This window comes from Aspergillus clavatus, genomic scaffold, assembly GCF_000002715.2.
Source record: "Aspergillus clavatus NRRL 1 1099423829797 genomic scaffold, whole genome shotgun sequence".
Taxonomy (NCBI): Eukaryota; Fungi; Ascomycota; class Eurotiomycetes; order Eurotiales; family Aspergillaceae; genus Aspergillus; species Aspergillus clavatus.
Genome location: NW_001517102.1, coordinates 168312 through 195687, shown reverse-complemented (window position 1 = coordinate 195687; position 27376 = coordinate 168312). Strand labels below are relative to the sequence as shown.

The 27376-nt window shown below is 50.5% G+C and overlaps 13 protein-coding genes across 13 annotated transcripts, besides 4 other annotated features; 6 read left to right on the top strand and 7 right to left on the bottom strand.

Annotated features, from left to right (window-relative positions):
* Positions 1 to 295: 295 nt before the first annotated feature.
* pex10 (ubiquitin-protein ligase peroxin 10) lies at positions 296 to 1426 on the bottom strand (the record flags this gene model as incomplete). The annotated part of the gene is made up of 1 exon (XM_001273265.1): positions 296 to 1426. The coding sequence occupies one exon, from the start codon at positions 1424 to 1426 to the stop codon at positions 296 to 298; it is 1131 nt and encodes a 376-aa protein (XP_001273266.1).
* A 622-nt stretch (positions 1427 to 2048) lies between these two features.
* Positions 2049 to 3472, top strand: ACLA_005950 (EXS domain-containing protein; the record flags this gene model as incomplete). Its single annotated transcript, XM_001273264.1, has 5 exons — positions 2049 to 2133; positions 2184 to 2233; positions 2285 to 2967; positions 3032 to 3345; positions 3399 to 3472. 5 exons carry the CDS (start codon positions 2049 to 2051, stop codon positions 3470 to 3472), a joined length of 1206 nt encoding a protein of 401 aa, XP_001273265.1.
* Positions 3473 to 4162: 690 nt separating this feature from the next.
* On the bottom strand, positions 4163 to 5194 carry ACLA_005940 (uncharacterized protein; the record flags this gene model as incomplete). Its single annotated transcript, XM_001273263.1, has 1 exon — positions 4163 to 5194. One exon carries the CDS (start codon positions 5192 to 5194, stop codon positions 4163 to 4165), a length of 1032 nt encoding a protein of 343 aa, XP_001273264.1.
* Positions 5195 to 5245: 51 nt separating this feature from the next.
* Positions 5246 to 5279: a repeat region.
* An 807-nt stretch (positions 5280 to 6086) lies between these two features.
* Positions 6087 to 7232, bottom strand: ACLA_005930 (Ac45/VOA1 transmembrane domain-containing protein; the record flags this gene model as incomplete). The annotated part of the gene is made up of 5 exons (XM_001273262.1): positions 6087 to 6226; positions 6278 to 6511; positions 6568 to 6672; positions 6750 to 7048; positions 7132 to 7232. The coding sequence occupies 5 exons, from the start codon at positions 7230 to 7232 to the stop codon at positions 6087 to 6089; spliced, it is 879 nt and encodes a 292-aa protein (XP_001273263.1).
* A 293-nt stretch (positions 7233 to 7525) lies between these two features.
* Positions 7526 to 8264, top strand: ACLA_005920 (rRNA-processing protein RRP17; the record flags this gene model as incomplete). The annotated part of the gene is made up of 2 exons (XM_001273261.1): positions 7526 to 7705; positions 7776 to 8264. The coding sequence occupies 2 exons, from the start codon at positions 7526 to 7528 to the stop codon at positions 8262 to 8264; spliced, it is 669 nt and encodes a 222-aa protein (XP_001273262.1).
* Positions 8265 to 8584: 320 nt separating this feature from the next.
* Positions 8585 to 9333, bottom strand: ACLA_005910 (tropomyosin; the record flags this gene model as incomplete). The annotated part of the gene is made up of 3 exons (XM_001273260.1): positions 8585 to 8747; positions 8818 to 9149; positions 9316 to 9333. 3 exons carry the CDS (start codon positions 9331 to 9333, stop codon positions 8585 to 8587), a joined length of 513 nt encoding a protein of 170 aa, XP_001273261.1.
* Positions 9334 to 9951: 618 nt separating this feature from the next.
* On the top strand, positions 9952 to 11362 carry ACLA_005900 (uncharacterized protein; the record flags this gene model as incomplete). Its single annotated transcript, XM_001273259.1, has 3 exons — positions 9952 to 10201; positions 10269 to 10499; positions 10560 to 11362. 3 exons carry the CDS (start codon positions 9952 to 9954, stop codon positions 11360 to 11362), a joined length of 1284 nt encoding a protein of 427 aa, XP_001273260.1.
* Positions 11363 to 12525: 1163 nt separating this feature from the next.
* Positions 12526 to 12557: a microsatellite.
* A 313-nt stretch (positions 12558 to 12870) lies between these two features.
* Positions 12871 to 12894: a microsatellite.
* A 205-nt stretch (positions 12895 to 13099) lies between these two features.
* Positions 13100 to 14904, top strand: ACLA_005890 (putative cyclopropane-fatty-acyl-phospholipid synthase; the record flags this gene model as incomplete). Its single annotated transcript, XM_001273258.1, has 4 exons — positions 13100 to 13204; positions 13307 to 13793; positions 13867 to 14618; positions 14689 to 14904. The coding sequence occupies 4 exons, from the start codon at positions 13100 to 13102 to the stop codon at positions 14902 to 14904; spliced, it is 1560 nt and encodes a 519-aa protein (XP_001273259.1).
* Positions 14905 to 15443: 539 nt separating this feature from the next.
* ACLA_005880 (amine oxidase) lies at positions 15444 to 17641 on the bottom strand (the record flags this gene model as incomplete). The annotated part of the gene is made up of 3 exons (XM_001273257.1): positions 15444 to 16594; positions 16660 to 17239; positions 17303 to 17641. The coding sequence occupies 3 exons, from the start codon at positions 17639 to 17641 to the stop codon at positions 15444 to 15446; spliced, it is 2070 nt and encodes a 689-aa protein (XP_001273258.1).
* Positions 17642 to 18622: 981 nt separating this feature from the next.
* On the bottom strand, positions 18623 to 18844 carry ACLA_005870 (uncharacterized protein; the record flags this gene model as incomplete). Its single annotated transcript, XM_001273256.1, has 1 exon — positions 18623 to 18844. The coding sequence occupies one exon, from the start codon at positions 18842 to 18844 to the stop codon at positions 18623 to 18625; it is 222 nt and encodes a 73-aa protein (XP_001273257.1).
* A 1805-nt stretch (positions 18845 to 20649) lies between these two features.
* Positions 20650 to 20673: a microsatellite.
* Positions 20674 to 21197: 524 nt separating this feature from the next.
* Positions 21198 to 23239, bottom strand: ACLA_005860 (PEX28-32 family peroxisomal membrane protein; the record flags this gene model as incomplete). Its single annotated transcript, XM_001273255.1, has 3 exons — positions 21198 to 21830; positions 21895 to 23040; positions 23192 to 23239. 3 exons carry the CDS (start codon positions 23237 to 23239, stop codon positions 21198 to 21200), a joined length of 1827 nt encoding a protein of 608 aa, XP_001273256.1.
* Positions 23240 to 23934: 695 nt separating this feature from the next.
* On the top strand, positions 23935 to 24446 carry ACLA_005850 (import motor complex subunit PAM16; the record flags this gene model as incomplete). The annotated part of the gene is made up of 2 exons (XM_001273254.1): positions 23935 to 23982; positions 24036 to 24446. The coding sequence occupies 2 exons, from the start codon at positions 23935 to 23937 to the stop codon at positions 24444 to 24446; spliced, it is 459 nt and encodes a 152-aa protein (XP_001273255.1).
* Positions 24447 to 25675: 1229 nt separating this feature from the next.
* On the top strand, positions 25676 to 27082 carry ACLA_005840 (D-arabinose 1-dehydrogenase (NAD(P)(+)) ARA2; the record flags this gene model as incomplete). Its single annotated transcript, XM_001273253.1, has 1 exon — positions 25676 to 27082. The coding sequence occupies one exon, from the start codon at positions 25676 to 25678 to the stop codon at positions 27080 to 27082; it is 1407 nt and encodes a 468-aa protein (XP_001273254.1).
* Positions 27083 to 27376: the final 294 nt, after the last annotated feature.

Below are 27376 nucleotides of genomic sequence, written 5' to 3'. Positions count from 1 at the left end.
GTAGCATAAGAGTGCTCCAGAATTGCTCGATTGAGCAGGTTGCGGTGCTGATCTCAGCTCTTTTTCTAAGACCCCGACCTACCAGTGTACACCCTAGTATATCAGAGAAGATTTCAAGTGACATGTCAGATTTATGTTACTATTGGATATGCCACCTGGTTTAACTCGAAATTATATGATTTCATGTGGGTATATATCACAAGGCAGCCCCGCGTCAACTCGTCAAAATTCCAATACAAGCGCTCTATAAAGACAAAAAAACCGACAATGAGATCGCTGAAGTTGTATCACCAAACTAACCCCTCAATGGCAAGACTTTGGATAGAAGAACCTCTTGCCGGCAGAGGGGACACTCAGGCTTCTCGCGAACCCAATCGCGAACACATGTCCAACAGAAGACATGGCCACATGTTGTGACACTTGGATCTTTGTAGGACTCCAGACAAAGGGTACATTTGCTTTGTTGGCCGGAAGGGATCCACGGAATGGCATTCGAGTCTTCACTAAGGTCATATCGAGGCGAAGAAGCGGGGAGAAGCGGGAGACTCGGAGGATTTTGAATGGAATGGATCAGAGCATTATCCGATCCTCTTGAGCTGGCCGAATCGGCCTCAAGGCCCTCATCCTGCTGTTGAAGGACAGTCCGAACATGCAGAACACCCTGTACGGCTATTTGTAGAACAAGCAAAACTCCTAGCACTTCATACCCGACCCTTTGCTCATTTTCCTCGAGCTTTTTGGTGAAGACGTACCGTAACCCCCAGAAGCGCTTTGACAGGTGGTAGTATGAACCAGTGAAATAGAAAGTGGCTATACTAAGGGCGTAGATCGGCGAAAGCGAGGTGATCGAGTCGAGATGCTCAAGGATGTATTTCTGAATCCGCAACATGGTAAAGAGACCATTCTTCTTGGAATCTTTTTTCTTCGCGAATCTCACTTCCTGTGCCTTTTGCTGCGCCTGCAATTGTTGTCGGGCAATGCTCCGCTCTAGTTTCGCGCGCAGTCGCTGGCGAAACCCAGGAAGAATCTTCTGAAGCGTCCATGGCACCATAATAGTACTTAGAATGTAGCCTGCCCTCCGGGAGACCGACGGAAGCTGAAGCGAGTCATCTTCCAGCTGCACAAGATCACAGTATTCTTCTCCCAGTGTCCGATTCCCGATCAGTGTTGTCAAGGAGAAGTAGAGTAGCTCAGTCAGGTGTTTGATGGCATCTGAGTGGGTATGGGCAAATCGCGCACCGCGGAGAGAACGGGCGATAGACTGTGCTTGATTCACCAGACTGGAGGACAGAAAGGCGTCTTTCTCGTGGGAGCGAATGATATCCGGTGATGTCGCGAAAGGATAGAAATGCGCCGAGGAGCCGGGAGTTGTTGGCGAGGGTGCGGCGGGAGTAGAAAAAGAGAGCTGAAGGTTGTCGTCTGCCATTGTGAGATCTGGGTGTCTAACGACAGCTGGCCTAGACTCAAGTAACGAGTTCAAAAAGGAAAATCAGAGTCACATCCTCCAAGAGCGTGTCTTCCCCCCAGAGAGCGGAGGTTCCCCAGAGTGACCACAGTCCGCACGCCGTAGTTAGTCCGCAGCTCGGCGACCACGAAATGCCTCGGTAATCAGCACGTGATCTGCCTTACGATATCCGGCTCACGTGGGGCAGATGCTTCCATTTTTGGAAAGCCTCCTCACAACAAACCGCACTAGCCCCAAAAGAGGCAAGGCGCTGCCGCATCTAGAAGCCGCGCGGAGCCGCCGAAACCATCATTACTCGTTAGTATTTCTTTCTGTCCCTGAGCTTCTTCATGGACAGCACTATCATGTTTAGCCTCAACCCCTATGACGATTGATTCGTGACAGTGCTACCTCACCCCTAGTCGCTCTTTTGCTCCGAGTTTCTCGCCAATCTCATGAATCTAATCGCTCGTGTTCCTGTTTTTTAATGCACTAAAGATCTCTGTTTCACTCTGTCTCTCGGATCCTTCTTCCCCTCAGGGTTGCTTAATTAGTCTCTCCTGATTTTAGGTGCTGATATTCGGCGCCACTTTCTCAATGGAATATGGGCCCTGATCAACGTGCTCAGCTGGATGGCTTCAGTCTTTTTCTTCCCTTCCCTTATCGGGTCGCTGTAATCTTGGTTGCTGGTATGTATGGGAATAAGTTTGGGCGAGATACAATATTGATTCATGCTTAGGTTTCTGGGGCTGGGGTGCTAACCTTCAATATCTCTCCCAATCTAATATTGTGGGCCGAATCCCTCTTTTCTTCTTAAGACGTTGTGCTTACTGTATCCAGGATTTGCCAGCGCTCATCCGTTATCCTGCTCGTCAAACCGCTAATCAACCATCTCATCACACCTCCACCTACCGTCTTGCGACTCTCCTGACCGTACCCCTCCTGCTCTCTCTCGTCCTCTTTTGGGCGCTCACCCATGGCTCCGCTGAGCGAGTGGAGTCGTTAGACTTCATCCCACAGTCATATCTATTCGTCTTTCTCATCCTTCTAATCCTCCCCATCAACCGATTATCACGATCTGGACGAAGTCGATTCCTTACAACTTTACGGCGTATTAGTGTGGGAGGTCTGGCGGAAGCCCAAGATGGGAAGTTTGGAGATGTTCTGTTGGCAGATGCGCTCACCAGCTATGCCAAAGTCCTGGGTGATCTCTATGTGACGTTTTGCATGTTCTTCAGCTCGGATATGTCCAGCACATCCAAGCCGAACCGCACCTGTGGGAACGATTATATTGTGCCGCTTCTCATCGCCGTTCCCAGCATCATCCGACTGCGACAGTGCTTGACGGAATTTGTTCGTGTGCGTCGAGCTAGCCAGAAAGGCGAGAGTAAAGGAGGACAGCATCTGGCAAACGCCTTGAAATATGCCACCGCGTTTCCTGTTATCTTCCTCGCAGCCAAGCTCAGGAACTACAACCCTTCAGACTTCTATTGGCTGAGCGAAATGAGTATCTCTCGGCTGCTGTACGTGTGCATCTTGGGATGGTGAATATCAGAAGAATGAAAACTAACAACGTTCATGCTGCAGTGCCTTTTCAATGTTCGTGAACTCTGCTTACTCCTTCTATTGGGATTTGAGTAAGGATTGGGATTTAACCCTGTTCACTTCGGCCCGTGAGGCTGCGGATTATCCTTATGGCTTGCGGCGCCACCGCTTTTTCTCGGACCGGCTCTACTATATTGCTATTATCGTCGACTTTGTCATTCGGTTTTCGTGGGTCTCGAGACTTGTGCCCGGCTTGACTTGGCTAAGTGAGAAGGAGTGCGGTCTCTTCCTGCTGATGTCTCTGGAGGTCGCCAGGCGATGGCTGTGGGTTTTCTTCCGAGCAGAAGCAGAAATGAGTATGTCGCTTCCTATCCTGTTATTTGATTATGCTGACTTGAAATCTAAATAGTCAGGAATAGTCGTGGTCCAGCACCAGACGACATTCTCCTTGGCGACTTCAGCGGCAAGCTGGATGCAGATTGAACGCCTCCAGACGTTCATCTTGGTCGTCATATCGATGGCATGACTCCCTTTCTGGGAAAGGATCTCATTGCTTCATTGATTATTGATTGTATATGTATGCTTGCTCATCTTCTTAGGGCCTTCTTTTCATCTTTGCCCCTGCGCCCCTCCTACTTACTGGGGCACTCATAGACCTCTTACTATTTCCTTCGGCTCTTTCAGGCATGATAAATGTATTACCTCCGGAGAGTCATTGCTGCATTTTTATTTTAGAATAGATCAAGCCTTTTCCATCTGTATCATATGGGCAGCGCCCTCTAGACTTGGTATTGGGCTTGGTTTTTTCATTGAGATTCTCTCTTTTTGTGTTACAACTCCGTGTATACAATTATAGAATTAGCTTCTCAAAAGATGGAAGCATGAAAAGATACACAACATGAAAAGACCAACAACACATATTCACATTGAACCAATCAATCTGCAATAATCTCCGCTGTAAGAACCAAAAAAAAAAAAAAAGGTCAATAGAAAATAGAATCTCATGAACATGACTATGCTTGAATCATACAAAGGCGTCGACTATTAACATAGAGTATATGACAAGGGTAAAATCTGGAATATGTCTCAGGGCCTAGATACCGAAAATAGGAAGGGGTGGGCGATTGAAGAGAATTGAAGAAAAGAATAGGGGAGCAAGCGTATGCGGAACATTCATCTATGACTGATATCCGACGACTGCGGAGCATGGCTTTCGAAGAGGTCCTCGAGGAAGGCACTGGGGGTTCGCCCCTGCGGAGGAGACGTCAGGTTCAGAGAGCTGGTGGACCCGCCGACATACGAATGTCTGGCATGGTTGCTGTACTGGGTATCACGGGGACCACCGGGCGACAGGCCCGGCGATCCCGGGGGACTCGGGTTGGATTTCGTTCGGATGTAGCCCTGCGAGTTGGGCGGTGCCTCTCCCGGCGTCAATGGCACGTTCCCACTACCGCCTGGGGTCACGTTGCCGGCGGCGTAGTAGCCCGCTGGCAGGTAGCTGGAGCCTCTGTTTCCACTTGTATGCATGCCTGCACCCGCGGTGGGCGAGAAGAAAAGACCGCTGCCGGTGCTTGGGATCTGGGACGCTCTCGGGTTGTAGCTGCCGCGGTGGTGTGGGGGGAGCTTTTCCAGGGACATGTTCGCTGTGGGTACGCGGGAATGCCTTGACGATCTCTTTCGCTTGTTACGGAGGAGACTCTTCTTCTCCGAGGCGTGCATGAGGGCTGCGCGGCGGACGGAGCGGTTGACGGACCAAGCGACGAGTGCACGCCAGGCCAGCACCGACAGCCCGATCAGACCGAGGGCTGCGCCTACAGCTATGAAGACCGTCCCTTCAGGTGTATTCGATGCCTTCATGTATGGCGCATCCGCTGTCGGTGGTACGGTCATGACGGGGAATCCATTCGCAGCAGTCGAGCCTGTGGAAGTGGCCGTCGCCGAGTCTGTTGCACTGGTCTGGGAATCTGTCGATGCGGTCGCTGCATCCGTGGTTTTAGCATCGCTTTTGTTTTTGGGGTCAGTCGTCGTCACAATATCGGTTGTTGCTGGATCAGTAGCCTTCGTGTCCTCCGTGGTTGCTGCGGCATTGCTGTCGCCTTTATTTTGGGCATGGGACACCTGAGCAAACAACACTATCGCCAATAAGAGAAGAAATATAGCGGACAGCCGACGGGGTTTTGAGCGCCCCGCATATAGAAATCGCATTGTTGCAAAGGGCTAACAGATGATCGAACGAAAGAATGTAGACGGCCCCGTGGAGGAGGAGGAGGAGAGGGGAAAGGAAGAAGAGTTGTCTGATCGACGATATCCCTGTCTAGCGCATCGATGGAAGCCTTCTAGGCGCAGATATGGACAGAATCAAAATTTGAATGACAATATATCCAGAATGCGGCAGTCTCAGGGTGTGGCATGCAGGCTTTTCTGGCGGGCTGGAAGGATGTCAGCTAATACTGAAGGGTTCTCTGACCAGATAATTCGAAAGTGTTGCGACTGCGCTCATCTACTGTGAGAAATAGAGGTGAACAAACATCAAATGCTGAAGCAAGGAGGGAAACGAAGCGAGGGACAGCCACGACGATGCAGCGCACCACGACAAGAGCGGACGAAGCTTTCGGACGAGTCTCCTGGCGCTATGAATTAACTGATTGTTGCCCCGTGCCTGTATGGTGCCTCAGGCCACAGCGGCTTTGAGATTGCGGAGGCGGAGCTAACCACGTGACATCTATATATAGTCGTCAAACAAGGAAGGCAAATGAGAAGATGTTACAGCGTACGATGCTATTCCTTCGAACGCTCAAGTCATTTGTTCATTCTCGTTATTGTTCAATGGCTATGCAGTCTAATCCTTGCTTCTCCCAGGCCTCAGAAAGGTGAACACACATCATGTCAATTTTCTAAATTTCACTTCATCTAGAGCGTGCCAATATATTCAGCCTTACCAGTATACATGAGAGAAAACCCCACTTATGTTAGAACCGCAATGTAAACAAATCTTCATCTAATAGCTCATAGCTATCAAAACAAGCCAATCTAAGGCCCGAAGATAACCAGAGTATATTCGGTGGTATGATCATAATTCAAATACGCCAACAATCGATCATTGCTGTTTCTTCTGGACGCTGGCAGCCGTATCTTTCTCAAACGCCGCATAAGGGACCTCGAGACTCAACAGAGCTCGAAGGGCCACATAGAGGATCATTAGGCAAACGAAGGAGGCAAGAAGGCCCATGAAGATGCCTAGACTAGGTCAGGATTTTGTTCGTGCTGAGCTGCTTGTGAGGAACGAACCTGGAGTGAGGAACTGATACTGTTGGAAAAGGGACTTGTTAGAGGCAGGGACACTTCGGCTTCCATGAGCCGAATAATCCCGCTTCAGGTCCATATGAAGAGGGTCTTGGGCACCATTCTCAGGATGATATAGGACGCCCTCAGATCCCTCAAACTCTCGCGGGGACGTTACGTAGACGACAGTGTACTTCTTCGAGGAAGGGATGCGGTCGATTATGTCCGCAAGAAGACCATCTGCAAGCTATGTCAGATGGACCGTAAGATCTAATAGTGGCCACTCAAATACATACCGTTATCCGAAAGTTGTTGTGCCCGGTCGGACCCTAGCGAGAGCATAGGGAAGTTCACAGAGACCACGCGAGGCTCCGCACCAAGCTCGGAGGGATACAACCCAGCTGCAAACACATGTTAACCAATGCTCCGCAGGCCAATTATAGAAAGATTTCTGGCTTCCCGAGCAAAGAAGACTTACAGGAGGCATCGATCACGGTAGACTGCGCCCCGCATTCCTTCTCAATAAGCTGTTGAACCTGCTTCGCCTCCAAGACACCCACAACCTCATTGATAACCATCTTGGAACGAATCGCCTTATCCTTGCCGGTCATCTTCGCGCCAAGGCGGGGTGCAGACTTGATGGTCGAGAAATCGGTGCTGTGCACCCCGGGTTGGGAGGCAATGACATAATAATCCGAAGGGCAAGTGCTAAGCTGTGAAGACAGATCCTCTAACAAGGCGTCAGCGGTCTGGAAGTTCGATGATGTAGCAAGAATCCTGAAAAGAAGCTTGTTAGCTGAAATTGGCTCATGTATAAACCGTCTGCGACATCAAAGGTAAGGTGGTCCTGGACAACGTACTCGGACGTCGATGCGAGGAAGAACGGAGAGGTGTCCCGAAACGCGTTTGCAGTCGCGGCTCCAAGAGCGAGCAGCGTGAGTCTTTTGAATACATGCATCATGATGCTGTCAACCGACTTGCAAGCAAGCGTAGTGAAGACTGGAAGATGGTGTTTCGGTTGAAGCAGCCTGGAGGGATGGCCGATGAGCTCCCGTCGGAGGCGGTCGAGCCAACCACCGACAAGGCTTAGCTTTGATGGCCGCGATAAACCATATCACGGGCTTTTTTTTCCCGCCCATTCTGAATATTGACAAAATTTAATCATCCCCGCTGCGCTCAATTGAACCAGGAAATAATTGTTAGAAATTAAGACATCTATATTTAAGATCGCCTTCAGAAATACATACAGAGAAAATGGGTCCTTTATCAAAGAAGCGAAAGCTGGCACCCAAGGTCGAAGAGATCAATTTCGATGATACCGACCGCCAACAATTTCTCACTGGCTTTCGCAAGAGAAAGCAGCAGCGGATACGACAAGCCCAGGAGATCGCCGAAAAAAGAGCCCGGGAAGAGAGACGAATAGGGCGGCAGAAGGTTTGTCTTCTTGTCCGATCGCCGAGAAAATTGACTGAGCGCGTGTCACTAATCTATTGCTTGGTTCAAGATGCGCGAGGAGCGACAATCAGAGTATCAGCGAGCGCTCGAGGAGCATAAGAAGCAACTTAAGCTGCTCAAAGCACAGGACGGCGATAGCGACGAGGATTCAAACTCTGGCGGCAATGACGACGAAGACGAACAGGGCGAGTGGGAAGGATTCGAGGAGCCTCCTGCAGTCGATTACGAGGCCGAATATATCGACGAAGACAAATACACAACCGTGACTGTGGAAGAAATGGATGCCTCGAGAGAGGGCCTTCTAAAAGCTGGTGAGGACACATCAGACGAGGAGGAGAATGCGCAAAAAGCACACAAGTCCGAGAGTCAGGATGACTCCAAGAAAGCAGCCGATAAGAAAAAGAAGCAAACCGACAAACCCAAGAAAAAGAAAAAGAAGTTTAGATACGAGACCAAGGAGGAGCGCAAGGTTACTCTCATGAAACAACGGCGGTCGAAACAGAAAAAGGCCAACGCTCGACGAGAACGTCAAGGATGATTTCCTAAGCGTGCTACAATGTATATCCATTCATATAAAGCGTATAATACCACAAGGTTGACTTTATTGATTATGTTCTATATACCTCAAACAACGCATATGTGCGAAAGACAAGGGGGGAAAAAGCCCAGACTGCAAGAAGGAGTGGGTGTTCGAGGAAGAGATAAATAAGGATGCAATAGATCCTACAGGGCCGGCTGGCTGCCGTGGACGAGAATAGCAGAGAAGACTGTGATTTGCGAAATAAGATAAATACCCGTTGGAACGAAGGCTGGTCCCAAATATCTCTCCAAAGTGTACGCCGATACCCGAGTCTGTCTTTACACGTTGCTAATAGAGACCTCCAGGTCGTGCAGATCCTTCTGCAGCTCAGCATACTTCTTCGCCATCTCCTCGTACTTGCTTTCCCACTGATCCCGAGACGCTTCGAGAGCCTGCACCTTGCGTTCGTAGTGACCAGCCTTGACGTCGGTTTGGCGAAGTCTAAAGCGTTCCCCACGGTCAGTTAAGTCGCTTCACTGGAATGCAACGGGATCTATAGCCGAGGGCATACTTCTCGTTTGTCTCTCTCAGATTCCGGTCGGCCTCCTCGGCCTCCTCTTCCAGCAGCTGCACTCGTCTTTGCAGAGCCTCGTTCTGGGTGTCGTGCTGAGCACTCTGGTTGGCGGACTCCTTGGCCTCCTTGAGGGTTGTCTCGAGCTTCTCAACCTCGCCCTCCAGAAGCTGGTTCCGGTGGTTGAGGGATGTGATCTCCTGTTCCTTTGCCAAGTTCTCCTGCTCCAGCGTCTTCACCTTGGACTTGAGCTCCTCGACCTTGTTCTGAGCCTCGTCCGCCTCGAGGCGGAGGGCGCTCATTCTCTGTACGAAACCATCTGTTGTCAGTTCCTGTTCGTCATAATGTGCATTTTCTACCCAGACCGCCCTCTACATGCACTCGGACGCCGATTTGTGCATGATGAGGTACATAAAGCAAGGGCGAGAAATGGTGCATTGGTATGCCTGGGCAGCTTCCAAGCTACCCCGCCAACAGGGGTTTAGGGGAGCAACTCACCTCCTTGATCTTATCCATTTTGGGCGACGAAAACAAATTTATTGGCAACAACGAAAGATGTGATATGTAGCAGAGAATGTCGTGTTGAGTTTGGAGGCTAAAAAGGCTTTCGCTCAGCGAGAAACCAGATGGAAAAGTGGACAACAAAGAGGTATGAAATGGGGGAGAGGGGTGGGTTTTGGTTAGGAGATTGGGGATCTTCGGGAGAGGAATAATAATACCACTAAGCAGTGGAGGAGTGCCTGCCTGAGTGCCTTAGTTGGCTGTCTGTATGGCGGTCAGCTAGCAAAACAACTAGCCTATTCAGGCTTAGCGCTGTTTCTAATTTGGATCTTAGCTATTTGTGGACAGTGATGTGGCTGGTGTGCCTGAGGCGTAAGGGGCGGTGACCTGAGAGCTAGGCTATTATAGGTAATTTGTGTGTCCTCAGGCACTCAGGCATAAATGTCTTCACGTCAACCCACGGTTGGCCTCCCATTCGTCCCAAGGGATCACATCCGGTCTCCACGGGCAACCGCCAAGAACAAACACTTGATGCGTCCTGCATCTAGAACTAGTTTCTTCGACCTTGATTCAACGCAACTACGCCTATCGACCCGAGTTGGATGATCATTACTGTGCCGACCACCCATCGCCATGCTGGCTCTTCGCGACCAGGAGAACCTGGTGCACACCCACCAGACTGTTGCTGCAGCTAAATCTTTGAATCAGGGAGTGAAGCAGTTGCAACCACGAACTCCCGGAACTCGAGCCCCAAAGACACCGTTTAAAGTGCCACTGAACGACGAGAACGACCCATTGACTTTTGGCAAGAAGACGATCAAAGCCGCTGGAAAGCAGAGGGAGAACACCAAACCCGCCAAGGATGCCTTTGTCACTCCGCTGGGTATGCATGGGAAATGGAAGGGTTTACGATGTCCGATGGAAGGAGGCTAACTGAGATCCTGTGATAGAACCGCGCAGTCGCGCGCCTCTTGGCATGAAAACGACGAACGCAAAGGCAAGAGGCTTACAGACTCCAGGATTAGGAGGCACCATCAAGCTTGAGAAAACGAATAAGAGAACTTCCACCCAAAAGATCAGGAAGTTTGCACCGCTGGTTGATCAACCTAAGGTGGAGGTGCAGGAGGAACAGCCTCAGAATGACGTTCCGGATATTGAATACATGCCCCCCAAGCCACAAGGTGAGAGGACAACACGACCTTGTTTTCCCTAGGGACTATCTTGTCTGACAAACTTGCTAGAACTGCCGGATGACCCTGATTTTATCACTTATGACACTACGTTTCCCCAGTTTCAGCCGAAGAACCTGGCATTGGGATTGGAAAGCGTATATGGCGACAACGAAGTAGGCAGCGACGGTCTAACCAAGCGACAGCGCAAATTTCAGGAGGACTCAGCTGCATTTGATCGGAAGGTGGACGAAATGATCTTGAAACAACTCGAAGAGATTGATTTCGAAGACAAAACCGAGTTGGACCCTCCTCGAGAGCCCCATATGGAAGAACCCCCCAAACGCAAACTCGAGGCGCGCCGCGCGAAGCTGGCATCGACGAAGCCGAGATATACTAGCAATATCTCAACCATTCGTGCTCGTGATGCAGCAGCAGCTCTCTCCAACATTGAGCCTTCAGTCTCGCGAACCAGGCCAATGGCCTTCCCAAAACCAAGACCTCGGGTTGCATCATCTTCTCTCTTGACGACCAAGAAGCCGCGGGGGCCCATCAATCCGTCCTCTATGCGTCACACTGCTGCAGTTGCAGCTTCTAGGTCGACCGTGGGATATTCCCGGGGCCGAACTATGTCGTCTAAGCTTACTGGGAAACCGCTCAATCCTGCCAAGCAGCCGGTCACCAAAGCCATCATGTCTCCTGAAGCCTATATGGAGGCATACGGCATGCCGCCACTGGGCTCAGAGATGTGGCACCGCTGCAAGGCGGCTGGGTGTTTTGATAGCGAGGAAGACCGCCTGGCAGCCGAAGCCGAGCGAAATCTCCCGACATTTGACGAAGACGAAGAGGCACAGAATTTTCAGCTGACTCTGTGAGGGGCTTGAACACGGCCAGTTGTCTGCCGGGGGGGCGGGGGTTCCCGGTTTGGGAGTATTTCACGGGAGGCTTTTCATTTTTCCACTCGGTTTTTCCTTTGGGTAGGTATTGGGATGGTTGGCGCGTATGAATGACCGGATGACACGACGGCAGACCCGGTGAATTTTCAGACGGCGTTCTTGATTCATTGAATGACTACACGATAAGGGCTTCATGGGCAACAGCGGGATTTTGTATCATTTAGATTTCTAGGACAATTAACCCAGTATGGCTAGCAAGTGATCTTTTAGGTGGTGTGCTAGCGACGTCTTAAATAACGTTCGAGATGCTCTTAAGCCTGTTGGTACGCCCAAATAGTTGTAACTACCATATATGCATATAATGTATACAAATTGCCATAAGGTCTATGCAATTGATTGTAGTTATAGTAGTAGTAACACAAAGCTGGGTGAGACAAAGCCCCAAGTGGCCAGTTGTCCAGTATCATGATACCTAGCGATCTCATGATGGACCATACATAGAATGGTAATTTTCATGAGACAGATAATGGAGGACCAGGCTAGCTATCCAATTATCTATGGCTATCTCCCGAGTATCGAATCGCAATCCCATGCCTATGGCATCAGGAGATGACTGATTGGGATTGTGGGAATGGGACGCGCACTGCCCGTGTTTCAAGGGCTTCTGTCAACCCTGGATAGAAATGGGCCGGCCGATCCAGCTTTCTCGGGACCCGAGGAACCCTCGGTTCGTGAGGTAGTAAATACGTCGTATCGTACACATATTTAGTAGCAGACCGTAGACGAATGATTCGGGTCGCGTGCAATCCTGGACATATACCTGCAGTGGTGGTGGGATATCATGTTTGGGGTGTTGCGTCTGTGATACTCTCTCTCTTCCTGCCACCATATACAGGCATCATCTCGCATTTCCCAAGCCAAATTGTTCCGATATCAGATCCAATTACAAAACAATAGTCAACTATTTTTCTCTTCTTACATACTACGTAGATATCCAAGTAAATAGGTACTACTCACTCCTTTGTCCATTGAGAATACCTACTTCCCAATTGTCCATATTATTCAGACATTGATACCGTATACGTACAGAGTATGCTCTTCTCTCTTTCTCTTCCACACAACTCACCGCTCGTCCGCTCTCCTTTTTTCTTTTTCTTTTTTTTTTCTTTTTTTTCTCTCTCTGGGAAAACCAGCAAGCCGTCCCGCCGGTTCCACTCGTTGTTGTTGATAGTCATAATGAAATAAGTAATAACATGAAATATTACGCTAAGGAAATCATAAATAATAGGTATTACCTAGGGAAAAGCCCAAGCAAGGTCCAACGCCAACTAACTGTTCACTAACAGCAGGACGAGCTAGAACAGCCTTACTAAGTAAGGACTTGGACTAGATACTATCTAAGCCAATTATTACCCAGTATCCAGCAACCTCAACTAGCGTAACGTAAGCTGTTGTCACTGATCACCACTCCGTTGGTCTATCTGTCGGCTTGCTTGCTTGCTTGCTTGCTTCAACACTTCAATTGTTATCAAGTTTGCTGTTCTTCCTTTTCTTTTCTCTTTCCCCCCCCCCATTTTCTTGCCCTTGTGGCTTCTATTTCTTTTCTTTTCTTTTTTTCTCCCACAGAGCTTCTGTCGTGTTGGCTGGGCTCAATTGCTTTCCGCTTCCCCTTTCCTCCTCCCTTAATCGCCCCTGCGTGGATTCGTCCACCAAGTCATGACGAAAATTCACCCCGAGTCCCTCGAGGACTTCGAGTACATCGAAACCCCTCCTGCTGCTTGCACGACCCCCGCAGATGACTGTGGTGTGCGGACGACATCGGTGAGTCCGGTTGTTTGGGGAGTGTGCGAAGCTCTTGGGAGCTTGAAGAAGAGTACCCTTGTGGTCAGAAAGGATGGCTAATCCGTCTCAATTCCCCTCCAGTATCCAGCTATCAAAAATGCCCCCCTCCCGGCAGACGCTGCTGGCAGCGATAGTTTCTCCAACATCCTGCTCTTCTCGCTGCTCCTGTTTGTCCCGTGGTACTTGGCTCGCCAGATCGGTGGTGGTTTCTACACCACTATCTTCTTTGCTGTCTTCACAACCGTCCCCATCCTGATGGCCTTTTGGTCTGTGGCTTCTTCCATCTCTCCTCGTAAGAACGAGAAGGCCAAGTATGCCGGTCGTCCCGTCGAGCACTACCTCCATTTCCACAATGAGCACGACCGTGCCACCTACCGTGGAAAGAGCAAGATCCCCATGGAGGTCTTCTATGAGAAGTACTTCAATGGCGAGGTTGATTTCAAGGGCGATGCTCTTGAGGCTTTGGAATTCAGACACGACTGGGCCAACTTCCGCTTCACCATGGGTCTCTACAAGCACTTCCTCTTCGGATTCGTCCCCGAGTTGCTGGTCCACTCTCGCTCTCAAGGTACAGTTCCTCTCTTCCCAGCTCAATAGCACGCAATTGGTTCAAAAGATCTAACCCCTATCTTTCTTTTTAGATGAGGAACAGGTGCGCGACCACTATGACCGCGGCGACGACTTCTACGCTTGGTTCTTGGGCCCTCGCATGATCTACACCTCTGGCATCATCAGTGACATCAACCGGGAAGAGACTCTGGAAGAGCTCCAGGATAACAAGCTGGCCGTTGTCTGCGAGAAGATCAATGTCAAGCCCGGTGATACCGTTCTCGATTTGGGCTGTGGCTGGGGTACTCTGGCCAAATTTGCCTCGGTTCACTACGGCGCTCAGGTCACTGGTATCACTCTCGGTCGTAACCAGACTGCCTGGGGTAACAAGGGTCTCCGCAACGCTGGCATCCCTGAGACCCAGAGCCGCATTCACTGCTTGGACTACCGTGATGCTCCCCGTGTCGATGGCGGCTACAAGAAGATCACCTGTCTCGAAATGGCTGAGCACGTCGGTGTGCGCCACTTCAGCTCCTTCCTGTCCCAGGTCCACGACATGCTTGACGACGATGGTGTTTTCTTCCTCCAGATCGCCGGTCTCCGTAAGTCTTGGCAGTACGAGGATCTCATCTGGGGTCTCTTCATGAACAAGTACATCTTCCCCGGTGCCGACGCTAGCACCCCGCTTGGATTCGTCGTCGACAGACTGGAGGGCGCTGGTTTCGAGATCAAGAGCGTTGACACTGTTGGTGTCCACTACTCCGCTACTTTGTGGCGCTGGTACCGCAACTGGATGGGTAACCGTGACAAGGTCGAGGCCAAGTACGGCAAGAGATGGTTCAGAGTAAGTAATCCTGTGGCTAAGTTTGGCATGTTTTTGATACTTTCTCGAGCACCCACTGACTCGTTTCTAGATCTGGGAGTACTTCCTGGCTTACTCTACCATCATCTCCCGCCAGGGTAGCGCTACTTGCTGGCAGCTCACTGTCGTCAAGAACATCAATTCGACCCACCGCATTGAGGGAATTGACTCCCAGTATGGTCTCAGCGGCGCTCGCCAGGCTGCGATCACCAACGTGGGCCATGGCACTCTCCCCAGTGCCCATGTCCCTACGGTCAGCAAGGAGTAAATCTCCCAATGACTTTTTCCTATGTCTGTCGAGGTGACGTGTATCTGGCATGGATTTGTAAACGTCGAGTCGTGCAGGTATACAGCCTGCTGATGGAGAATGTGAAGACAGAGGAGATAAGGAGAAGGGAGTTGACCTGTTGCGAGGGGATGCCGGACTCTTGATGATCGCAGGAGTTATGGGAAAATGAACGGTCCTTGGAAAAAGGGCAGGCAGGAATGTATGGTTGCAAATGGCAGCAACTGTTCCTATGTATGATGGAATCCGATTTTATATAACTTTCTCTCGGGTGCGCGCGGGGGAGTTGTGTATTTCTACGGTCGGAGGGAACACATGGTAATGAAAAATAGAGGTCATGATTCCTGATAATTTGAGACTTCAATCGTCTCGTCTCTTAGAACTATCGTATATTGTAAAAAAAAAAAAAAGAAAGCTAACTCAAAATGGCCAACAGGTGTTTGTTCCAACGCCGAGAAATGCTGCAAACACCTTCCTGAACCATGCACAACCAAGAAATGCAAGACACGGGCACTAAGGATCTAATCGATGCGCTTGTAAAGCTTCGCCTTAATGGTACCTCCCGCACCGGAGCAGCATGCTGCTGCAGGGGCAGGGGCAGGTTGAGAATGGAGAGTGGATTTGTTGAACGACTGGGCGGAGGCAGGCACGTCCAGAGCCGGGTTCTTGGTGAAGAAGCCATCCGGCTTGAGCATGACGCTGATTCGCTCCATGGGCATGATGGGGAAGTCTTCAATGCGGGGGTTATGGGTGAGGCCGAAGGTGTGCCAGAGGACGACGTCTTCATTCTCGGTGTTGTCGTTGCGCTGCACCCAAGTCTCGACGCCCTCGGCGCGGCGGCTCTGGTTGGTGAATTCGCCTGCGGCGTACAGCTCGTCGTCGCGATACTTGGTCACCCAAATGGGTTTGGTGGCGAACTCGGCCCGGCGGTAGCCCATTGCATTCTTGCTCATGAGCAGCATCTGGCTGGGTGCTGTCTGGAGCTTGTATGCGATAGGCTTGTAGGTGATGGGGTTGATGACGTTGTCGTTGCGGATTTTGAAGACTCGGTGACGGCTGATGTCCGTGTTGGCTGTGCCGGACTTGCTAATCACTGTCTGCTCAGTGGTGTAACCGACAAGCCATGGATTATTTTCATCCTCGGGCATTGGTACGCTATCCTCGTAGTAGACGGTGTTCTTGAACCCATCAAGTGCCGGGTCGATTCGCAACGAGAACATATGCTGGTGGAAGGGAGCCATGACTCCTGGGCCGACGTTGGTGCCCCAGGCAACTGTCTGGCCATTCTCGTTGTCGAAGGGAACCGTGGACAAGATACCAGTAGCCCGGACCTCAAGTTCCACATTGGCCGCTTGGTCAAAAATGTAGGCAAAGATGTATTCGTAGTTTGCAACGGTGCAAATCATCTGAAGCACCAACTGGCGGTTTCGCACCACGGTAGCAGCGCCTGATCTGTAGTTGGTGTGTTTATGCTGGAGACCATTGTCCTGTTCATGCATGCAGATGATGTTTTTGAGAAGAACAGGGTTGCCCTTTGAATCTGTCCGGTAGCCGTCGAAATATTTGATATGACCGAGACAGTCACATCCCAGTGTTAACTGGTTGGCATTGAGGCCAAAGCCAGCATCTCCCACGTCAAATGCCTGTTTGCGGTGGTACGGGGCTCGGGGATCTGCAGTAATCCGAACCATTAGTAAATTGTTGCGCCTTTAACAGCTTGGAGGGATATTAGCCCACCTCCATAAGGAACCGTCATCTCTGATACCGAGAGGCGATAGAAGACGTTGCGGTTGTCGTATGTAAGATTATACAGCACCAGACCTTCCCGATTGTTGAATCCAACCCGGAAGCGCCACTTCTGCCAGTACACAAAGTTTCCATCAACGGAGAAGGAGGCGCCCTCTGGCTGTTGCACAATATATGGCTTGAGGTCTTTTCTGAGTGGCTCATCCAGGAGATCATGAGCATATTGGATTGTTTTGACGGTTTTCCAAGGCTGAGTTTCCGTGACCTGAGAATCACCACCACCCGGGAGGTAATCCATGCGTACTAGCTCCTGAGTGATAGCATTAAAAACTGGTGAAAACTTGCAGGGCAAAGAGTAGTGGTTGTTCTCCGGGTGATCCACCTCAGTGATATACATGAAGCACTGGAACAACCGCCGGGTTTCATTCTCATCGTCCGACCCATACATCCATGGGTCGTTGCACACGGACATGCCTGGTGGCAACTTCAATTTCTCAATTTCTGCCAGCACTGCCGGATGCCGCAAGCAGAGAGCTTCAATCTCAGTGACCTCGTCCACGTCAATTGGTCCCTTTATGCAATGGTCAGCCACCTCATTTCACCAACAGAGCAGCCCAGAAGATGGTTTACTTACCTGAACATGCGCCGGGAGCTCCTTGATATGAATGGCTGACTTGGTATCGGCATTCAGCAGAGCCTTGTAGAAGATGCCACTGTCAAGACGGTGAAAGTAGGCGAATAAAAGACGGGATGGCCTGGGGGGCAATGGCTTTCGGAGCCGCTCCGCCTCGAGATATGCAACCACATGTCGCTTGATGGGTTCTTGCAAGTCAATTCGCTTGTACCGCAGCGGTACGCCGGGAAACGTCTCTTCGAGAATGCGGACAACTAATTGGATTTCTCCTGGGGTGATAGGATCAAAGGGATGAGGCCTAGCCGAAGTGGCCATGACTGGGCTCTGGGATGCCTGCATTATGGAGGATGGAAGTCTTGGATGGAAAATGAACACACTGCAGACTTGAACAGGTCTGGGGGGGAGAAAGAGAAGAAGATCATTCTGAAGGAACGACGGGGGGTTTATATATAACGTTCATTCTAGTCTATGGCCTGGAGGCTGGAGTTGATGGGGGTGTCCGTGTGAGTGTAGATGTGTAGAACAAAACGAAGTATGGATCGGTGATGGTTAATCAGCAATATTCTCCATAGTCCGCATGGACTTGCCGTTTTGGGACAAACCGCCGCCACATCTGGAGTGGATCTGTGGAAGATGGAGATAACTGCACGATATCAGGTCGCTAACCGATACAGATTGTACATGCTGATGACTATCTACTCCGTCCTACTATCGACTATCAGATGATGGCTCAATCAGAGATCGAGATTCTGGAACAATTCGCGATAATGTCATCGACTCATCGGAAAGCGAGGGGAGCCACAATACCCCGTCCTCCACTATACTCTATCTATAATCTATATAACTAACCGCTATTCCCGTCTTCCGGGCCTTCACTTGGGCTATACTACTAGCACATCTTTGTTCTTCTAAGACGTCCCTCTCCTGGACACCTTTGTCGAATTTCGAGTTGATCGTGAATTGGCAACGTGATACAGACCGTACAGTTGGTATGTCTTCCTCCTGTGTGTAATCTGGCATCCGTCTGATTAGCGCGATAGATACCTGATAAGATAAAAATGAAAGTGGCTCACTATGCCGCTCTGCCAACTGGGCTTCCAATGAAGACTCAGCACGCAACCTCAGCCGAGAAAAGATGCAGAAAGAAAGGCGCAAGATGGACTCGATCTGGTTGTTTGACTTGCAAGAGGCGTCGAAAGAGGTGTGATGAGGCTAAACCTGCGTACGCACCAAATCAAATGACCTTATCACAATCCCGGGGCCGCTGACGATCCAAACCAGATGCCGAGAGTGTGCCCGATTGGGACTCGACTGCGAAGGCTATGGCTCCATGTGGGCAAAACCATTCAACCCGGCTGCATCAGCCCATCGGGAAACACGAGCATCCAAAAGACAAAGGGTGATCCGTTCATCATCCGAATCCACGCACCCCCGGATCTCCTGCGAGGTTCCGTCCTCGCCAGAATCGATCTCTAGCTCATCGGCCTGGTCTGATACGTTGCCTCTGTCGACTTGGAACTTCGATTCTGGTAATGCATGCATTTCCACGATTGACTGGGATGGAACGAATGAGCCAAGTGATACCTTGAATTGCTTTGATGGTTTCAATTGGTTCACTGAATCTTGTGGCTACGTCACTCACTGGTCTATCCCTGAAATGCTTTCCAATTTCCAAGATCCTGTGATCCAGTACTCCGCGTCTGTGGATATTAATGGATTTGCGCCGTGGCCTCTACTATCTCTTCCTTCCTGATACCAAGCAGTTGGCAAGTATCTCGATGAAGAAGTAATCGGCCAATAGTTCCACCCCCCCCCCTTCCTGGGCATCCGTCGACCAACGCACCGAGCCTTGAGTCTATTCTAGGGCACAGTTGAAGGGAACGCTTCGATTACCCCCATTTACGAGCTTAAGCTTCGTGTGAAGACCTACAGCAGGCATATGGGTTGCCACATATTGGAGACTTTGGCAATCGATCGGAAAACCACGTCAGAACCACGTCAGAAGCAGTGAATGTCAATGGTGTAACACTACTTACTATGCGCAGTATCAATTGTGGGGAAATCAGATGAGGGGCCCCTCAAAGCCCTAAGGGATGTATAGAGATCTTGATATCATAGGACCGCTTATACATATGTATTATTTATATTATTTATATTAATTATGTTAAAATGACATGGGTCGAACTGGTTACCACCCGAGGATTGATCCAAGCAATGACTAGAGTCCTACAAGTGAAGCAGCTAGACGAACCATAGCAATTCTTTGACATAAGCAAGGTTACAAGAGATATCAGAATTAGAACACACCTTTCACCGTACGTTCTAGAGATACCCAAGCTCACCACGTCGAAAGGCCTCATTTTGTACGAGCTTATTGTGCCGAATCCGCTGCGAGGCAATCTGCTCCTCTAGACCCTCAGTCGCCTTCTCAAATAACTCAAGCTTCTGCTCTTCTTCAGCGACGCTCGCGCGTGAAATGCACCACGGGCGGTCCCTTCTTCTCTCGACTCGAATTCTTTTGCCGACAAATGCTTTTCTTTAGTTCAGAGACTATCATCTCCATGACAGTCTAGTATATTGAGGTCACACATTGTGAATAGTCGGAACCAGAGATTCAGTCGTACACTTTCCTTATTCAGAAATCCGACACCACCCATTCAATGCTCGCAACAGCGCCTTCCCTAATGAAGGATTCTTTCCTATCGTGGCAGTACCCAGGAAGACCAAGCTGACAAGGTCCAGTACCAGAAGCGAGATCGCGCTCCTTATCCCTCGCGTGGCCGTGGCGAACAACGAAGCCAGCGACGCGACGACAGGCCGGACCACTACCGTGACAACGAGGACAATCCGCGTCTGCGTAAGATAAAAGATGTGGTGGACAAACTGACTCGACCAGTGAACATACTACGGTTGTTCCCTGAAACCTACCCTGTCCGTGCCAGGCTACCTACGAAGATACCATTCGACACACCTGACGAGCCGCCACATTGGAATGATTTCCACTTTCCTGTTATCAAAGCTAGTATGACGCGTGTCTTCAAAGTAACATGCACAGAGCGTTTAGCTTTCTGGTCTAACGCTTATGAACTGATTTTCCTCCGCCCCAAACTCAGCAAGCCGTGGTACGAATATATTGACCACAGTGGACGCCTCATAGAGGCAGAGCACGCGTATCTCGACCCATCCCACCGGATCACTTTCTTCAACCTTAAAGCTGCTTGTCATCGGACGCACAATCGTTGTCTGGTCTCGCCCTTTCTGCGATTGTTTCGTTCAACCCAGAGAGCACCCTGTCTACCTTTGCCCACCACTTACCTCGTTAGGTTTGTTTGTTTTTGCTTTATGCTTTATTATTATTATTATTATTATTAGATAGCCCCTAGCGATGAGCTTGCACCTCAACGTGGTGCTGGGGTCCAGTAGTCCCAGTGGATGAAGCTAAGACAAGCTCATGATAAATTAATTGTATGCACCCTCAGTTTGAGAAAGTACTATAGTAATTGTAGCTAGAGAACACGGCCGTGAGATTATGTATATTGGCTCAAGAGCCACTTAGCAGTAGTAATAGTACTTCATACTGGCTCACCATTGGAATCTCGAACTCAACCCGACGTTGTATTTCAATAATTTCTCATACTTCAACGATGTCCAAAAGGCCCCACTTTTCTAAAATCCTTGAGGCTTGAGCGGCTGAGCCTCTCAAGCTTCGAAGCACCATCTGATAAGATTAACCCCATATTTCTCCACATCACATGATTCATTATCTTGTGCACCAGGTCTACTCTTATTAGAAAGGCAGAGAATGACGGTCATATCCATTCATAAGAGAATACACCTTATATATAAGCTTCAAAAACACGAGAAGTGGCACTTCAACCAAGCACCTAAGTCAATTTCAACTCAATCCCATGTTGACCTCGTCACCCAGCCCCAATTCTCGCTCCGCTCGCTCGATACCACCTGTAGCTCGAGTGCCCCAGCGGTCCAAACGGTCTTGCGCATGGTTTATTTCCTTATCCCGAAGACTGCTGCTCTCACTTTTTGAGACGCTTCCCGGCATGCTACTGGTTCGATCAAGACTATTGAAGCTGGCACTGCCAGATTGGCCGGATGGGTTTCGAGAATGTTCAATATCAATCGGTCTGGAGGCGGGGGTTCCGGAGGGGTTGTAACTGGTGGCAGAGGTTATTTTTCCAGGGTCCACGGAGGTAGTACTGGTAGAGGCTGATAGCGCAGAGGATATGCTACTGACTTTGTCGCTTACAGGTTTCGAGCCCCCGAACCAACGTCGTCTCCGGGCCGTGGAGGAAATGGACGGGGCGGGACTCACGGTATCGGTCTCGACTGTTGAAGCGTCATTGTGGCCAGATTGTTTCTCATTCTCAAATGCCTGTGTTAAACCAGACTTCACCACGGAAGGTGCGGTCTCACTCGACTGTTGCGTCTCGGTGAGTTCAGCGTCGCGGCACCACTTCCGACGACGAGTATATCGGTCCCAGCCGTCTTGTCCACGACGGCCGTCGTTCCACTGTAATCATAAAACGGCAGATTAGATATAGGGCAATCGTGTCCGGATAGAATTATGACCTCACCTTATTATCATAATATATCCACCCGCCCCCATCCGCTGCCTTGGATTCGGATTTATCTTTGGTGCCGTCGGCGCCTTCGATACGCCATTCGCTGCCCTCTGCCCATCGCCATTTGGCGTTCCCACCCTGGACTTCGGGGAGCTCAAAATCGTCCTTCGGCGGAACTGCATTAAGATGTTCGTCCGTCCATGGAGCTCGCTCAGATGGAAATAACGAGTATGTCCACCCAATTCCAAGCCATCGACGTTGATTCTCGTAGATGACGAAGGTGAAGCGAACGCCCGAGGAATCACCCCGCCGTCTGGTTGCAATTGTTGCAGCATGGCCATGGCTCTGAGCCCAAAGCGATTGAGATTTGTTGGCATCCAAAGAAAAGGAGAGGCCGGTAATCATGGAACATATCCGCCGCACGGTCAAGGACCTCCATAGAATGACCCGCGAAACCCTCGCTGGTCGGGAATGGTAGGTGAGGATGATAGTACCGATGCTCATGACAACACGACGAGTCGTGATCAGGTAGAAGGGAGGAAGGGTCAGGATAATCCAGATCGGAGTCACAAACAGAATTCGGATGAAGAGCGTTGTAAGAGCAGGTTTGGTAGTTGCAGAAGTGGCGGTTCTCTGCGTTGACATGAATTCAGTCAGCTCAAGGAGAGGGTCCAAGAGGATATTGCATCGGGTCGTGAATGTCCTTAAAGTTTCAACGATTTCGTCCAGAGTTTCATGTTGATGAGGTGATGTTTCCGACGCCTTCTTCTGGTGGCGTTTCTCTCCTGTAGTTGCGGCCGATGATAAGGGGGAGAAGCGCCGCCAGTACATGCCCAGAATCAACCCGATGACCACAAAGATCGGGCCAGCCCAGAGGATAATGGCATCGCTATACAAGACAATGGTCCAGAATCCGGCGACAAGAAGGAAGCTTTGCCATGGGTCACCCGTGGTCCAGGTGAGCAAGCCAGCCAGCTTATTTAACGGAAGTATGAACGGGTGGGAATAGGCCAATGCTCGTGTGATGGCTGGGGGTGTGGCGACAAGAAGAGGAGATTTGCGGTGTACGATGATGCTTGATCGCTGTCTAGATGTCAAAGACGAGCCTGAAATGGTCGTGGGCGAAAAAGCAGCGACCGTCGGTGGCTGCGAATCTGGCTGTGAGCCATGTTCCTGTGCGTATGACGGGGCCATGGAATCTATCCACGGAATATCTTCTGCGGCAACATCAGCATCTAGTATCTACCATCTTCCACATGGGCTTCTTTTCCCCGGATTATGAGCAAAATGGTGGGAGAGTGTCACATACCGAGTGCTGCCATCCAACAGAGACGTCATATGCATCCAGCAAGCGCATTGCGGGCGGTGTGACACGCGAGAAAAAAAGGGGGAAAGGAGAGGCAGGAGAAGAGATCTATCTTTTGTCGGACTAGCTACCTAAAAGGTGATCTAAGAACCGACGCAGACGACCAACTAGCTAGTCGGTACAGGCAGACTGATCGTTCGACTGCGGGGAGGGAAAGACTGGGGATCCGCGGACAAGTTGAAGCTTTTGCTTGTGGTTCTCGGGACATGTGACTGAAGGTGTGTGTCCTGGTAGGAAAAGAAGGCAAGGGAAGTCAACCGATGCAGCTGATCGGATCTGCTAAGAAAAGACATCGGATTGGACAACTTCTGACACTTTTATTTAAATCATGACAAGATCATGCAGCACTCAACCTCTCATAAAAAAAAAACAGACAATCCCTGATTAGTAGTATAGTCTAGTAGAGTAATATTATTCCTTCCCTGCCTGTTGAGCCGAGCCCGACAACGCGACTGGTTCAATTCCGCCGCCGAAATTTTTGCCGTGGAGAGACTTTTGGCTTCAACTTCGATTTCCAGTCCTCCGTTTGCCCAGCGCCATCTGCCCATCACCAAACAACCACGCTTTTCGCGACAGGCCGAATACTGACTGTCACTAATAATAATCTCTGATCCTCTGCACTTGGTCCTTGATCTCATCTTCGGCATTGTGTCTCTCCTTGCATTAGGTCAAGCTTCGCTTTCAACATGGTAAGTGCTCTATTCATGTTCTCCCCGGCTTTTCGCCCCGACGCTGTGAGTGAAGGACATTTATATCTGATGGGGGTTTTTTTTCTCCGTTTGAACAGGCCCACCGTATCGTTACCCAGGTCGTTGTTACCGGCGCTCGAGTCTTCGGTCGAGCGTTCGCAGAAGCTTACAAGCAGGCCTCCGCATCATCCAAGTATGCTCAGGCAAACAAGGGCAAGAACGGAAATTCGACTTTCGCATCCTCTGGTTTGACCCTCGATGAGGCTTGCAAGATCCTCAACGTCAAGCCTCCACAGGGCGGAGAAACGAATCTGGAAAATGTGATGGAGCGGTTCAAGAAGCTGTTCGATCTCAACGACCCGCAGAAGGGCGGCAGTTTCTATCTTCAGAGCAAAATTCTCCGAGCGCGCGAAAGGATCGAGATGGAAATTCGGCAAGCGGAGCGCAAAGCCGCTCAGGAAAAGGAACTTCAGGAAGGCTGGAACCCTAAGGTGTACAAGGACCGGTGATCTGCCTCGCTTCTTCGGAATTCGGATGTGTCGACTTGAGTGTGCTTGACTGCCATTTCCGGTGTCATGCGCTTCCGACTCTATCGACAATCTGTCACGCAGACCGCATACCTCGGACGGCGTGGATCTGGTCTGTGGTTGAGATTGAGACGGACAACAATCCGTCATCGCTCTCCATCTTTTTCGTCATATTTCTTTCGGTTCTTCGGCATAGCAAGGCGTTTCTTCGGTGACTTCCAATGTTGGCATTGGAGACAATATAGACCCCTACCCCTTGTATTGACTATTTCGATGCTCTTTGCATGAGACTGTGTCAGAGCGAAACATTGCGTTGCTCAACAGAAACCGACCTATTCGTTCTCCTGCTTCTCCGCCATGTCCTTGCCCTACTCCGCTCTTTCTACCTGAGTTCATTCATGTGTATATTATACTCTCAGAGGGAGCGGATACGAAGGATCACAGTCATAGTGATGAGTCGGGAGCCTTGGAACATAAAGGCCATCTCTTCTTTTCTGGGCGGTTATTCTCTTTGCTTCAATCTGTTCATCATGCGCTCTTCTCCACTCTTCTTCTCTTGAGATACGAAAAGGCTGTCTTCATGTACCCATAGTATTCATGTGTGATGTCTTGCTCTTCCCTGACATGTGCTCTGCTCTGCCTCTTCGAGACCCTTTGTCAAATGAGTGGGCTTTCTTTAGCTTTGTATAAATAACAGCATTCCTCATTACATATTTATATTCATATCTTCATTCATCTCAGAGTCGATCATTGAAAGAAAGTCGAAGTCGGGACACTCTGGGTTTTGCTTCTGCCAAATTCACCGCCGCCTTGAGATCGGCTTGACTGACAAAGCCAACAACCATCTCTCTGTCAGTCCAGAAACTCACCATGATGCCGGCAACCCTTGCAGATTCTCGATCGATCCGATGCAGCGCTGAATCGGAAATCATGATATTTCGATAACCCCCCGATCTAAAGCAACACTAACCGGTCCCAGCCCATGGCGCCGTTTCCGAACCGGAAGTCCCCCCGCGGGTTAGAAATCAAATTTCAGGATGGCTCGCCCTCACCCCTCCAAGTGCGACAGCCCCTCCCTCTTATCTTTGATTTTCCAGTCTTCTAATCTGCTATCTGACACTTAGAGATTGCGGCGCACGTCTCTTTACAAGTCTTGAAAATAGACAAAAAAAAAGGATTGAGTGTCTTGCATACAAACACAACCTTCTACAATGGGCCGTCCCTCTGTCCCGCTGTCAGCGGACATGCCGCCACTTGTTATGGGCACCGCGACTTTCAATTCCCAGTACAATGCTGACCCCTACGCTCTTCCTACGACCGAATTGGTTCATCGCGCTCTTTCCAGTGGAGTACGCGCCTTCGATACATCACCCTACTACGGCCCCGCGGAGGAACTGTTGGGTCGTGCTCTGGCAACAGACTTTGTCCGATCTGATTTCCCCCGCCATACATACCGATTGCTCACCAAAGTGGGCCGAATCGCAGCGTCGTCCTTTGACTATTCGCCGAGATGGATCAGACATAGTGTACAGCGCAGCTTGCGCCGCCTACATACCGAATACTTGGACGTGGTCTACTGCCACGATGTGGAGTTCGTGAGCCCAGAGGAGGTCCTCGAAGCTGTCCGAGAACTGCGCCGCATTCGCGATACAGAAGGCACCGTTCGTTACGTCGGCATATCGGGATACCCAGTGGACGTACTATGCGATCTTGCCGAATTGGTCTTGCGCGAGACCGGCGAGCCTCTCGACATCGTGCAGTCGTACGCCAACTTCACGCTACAAAACACTCGGCTACTCACCCAAGCTCTTCCCCGGCTGATCGCCGCCGGCGTCGACGTGGTGCCAAATGCATCGGTTCTGGGGATGGGCATTTTGCGGCGTGGAGGCGTGCCCATCGGAAGCATGGGTGACTTCCACCCTGCCCCTGATGGTCTTCGGCGAGCCGCCCGCAGTGCAAGCGAGTGGGCCGACGCCCAAGGCGAGAAACTGGAAGTGATCGCCATCCGATTTGCGCTGGAGTCGTGGCTGCACGACGGCGCCAAAGCCGGAGCTCTGGGCCCGCCTCTTGCGCGCAGCCCCGGTGTGGATCCTGGGTTCCTCTCCGTCGCCCACGTGGGCACCGGTGAACGGCTCGGCGTCAGCGTCATGGGCGTCAGCAATGTCGACGAGCTGAACGAGACATTGCGTGTCTGGCGCAGCATCATCGATGGCTTGGAGAACCAAGACGATGACGAGGAGGAACCTCAGGCCGCTGCCGTACCTACCGCGCAGCACGCGCCCGCCATTCTTACCCCCTCGGAAGGCGTCATCACCGACCGGGCCTGGTCCAAAGCTCGCCGCAGTCGCATCCTGACGCTCGCGCAGGGAGTTCAATCGATTCTCGGACCTGATTGGGTTGACTATAGCTGGCCGAGCCCTGGGACGGACTTCGTCAATGTCTTACCCGCCGAGCATCTTGCTGCTCTCGAGGAACTCGAGTCCAAGGCCGCTGGCACTCAAAGAGACACCGAGACAGACACTGGGAAAATCGATGAGCCTATAGTTACTCCGCCCCTGGAAGCGACGGACAGGCAAGTGGCCATGGATACAGCGCCATCGAGTGTTGTTTATGATTGACATGTCCATGACTTGAAGACTTTCACTCCATGATAATGGCTATATGCATTGATGATGCATGGCAGGTGTCTTGGGGGGCTATGAATCGGTCTCTTTTGTGCATATTTTCGCTTGCCTTCCTACCTTTCAAGTATCTTTGTATAGACGTGTTTTTCCTTTTTCCAGCATCCTCAGTCGGCATGACCATAGAACGCTTTCCCATCAAACACAAGTTTGAGCTTCTCGGTAGAAAAAGAAATCCAGCCAGCACAGAAATAACCTTCAAATCATCCTCTCCAAGGAATCGCATGTAGC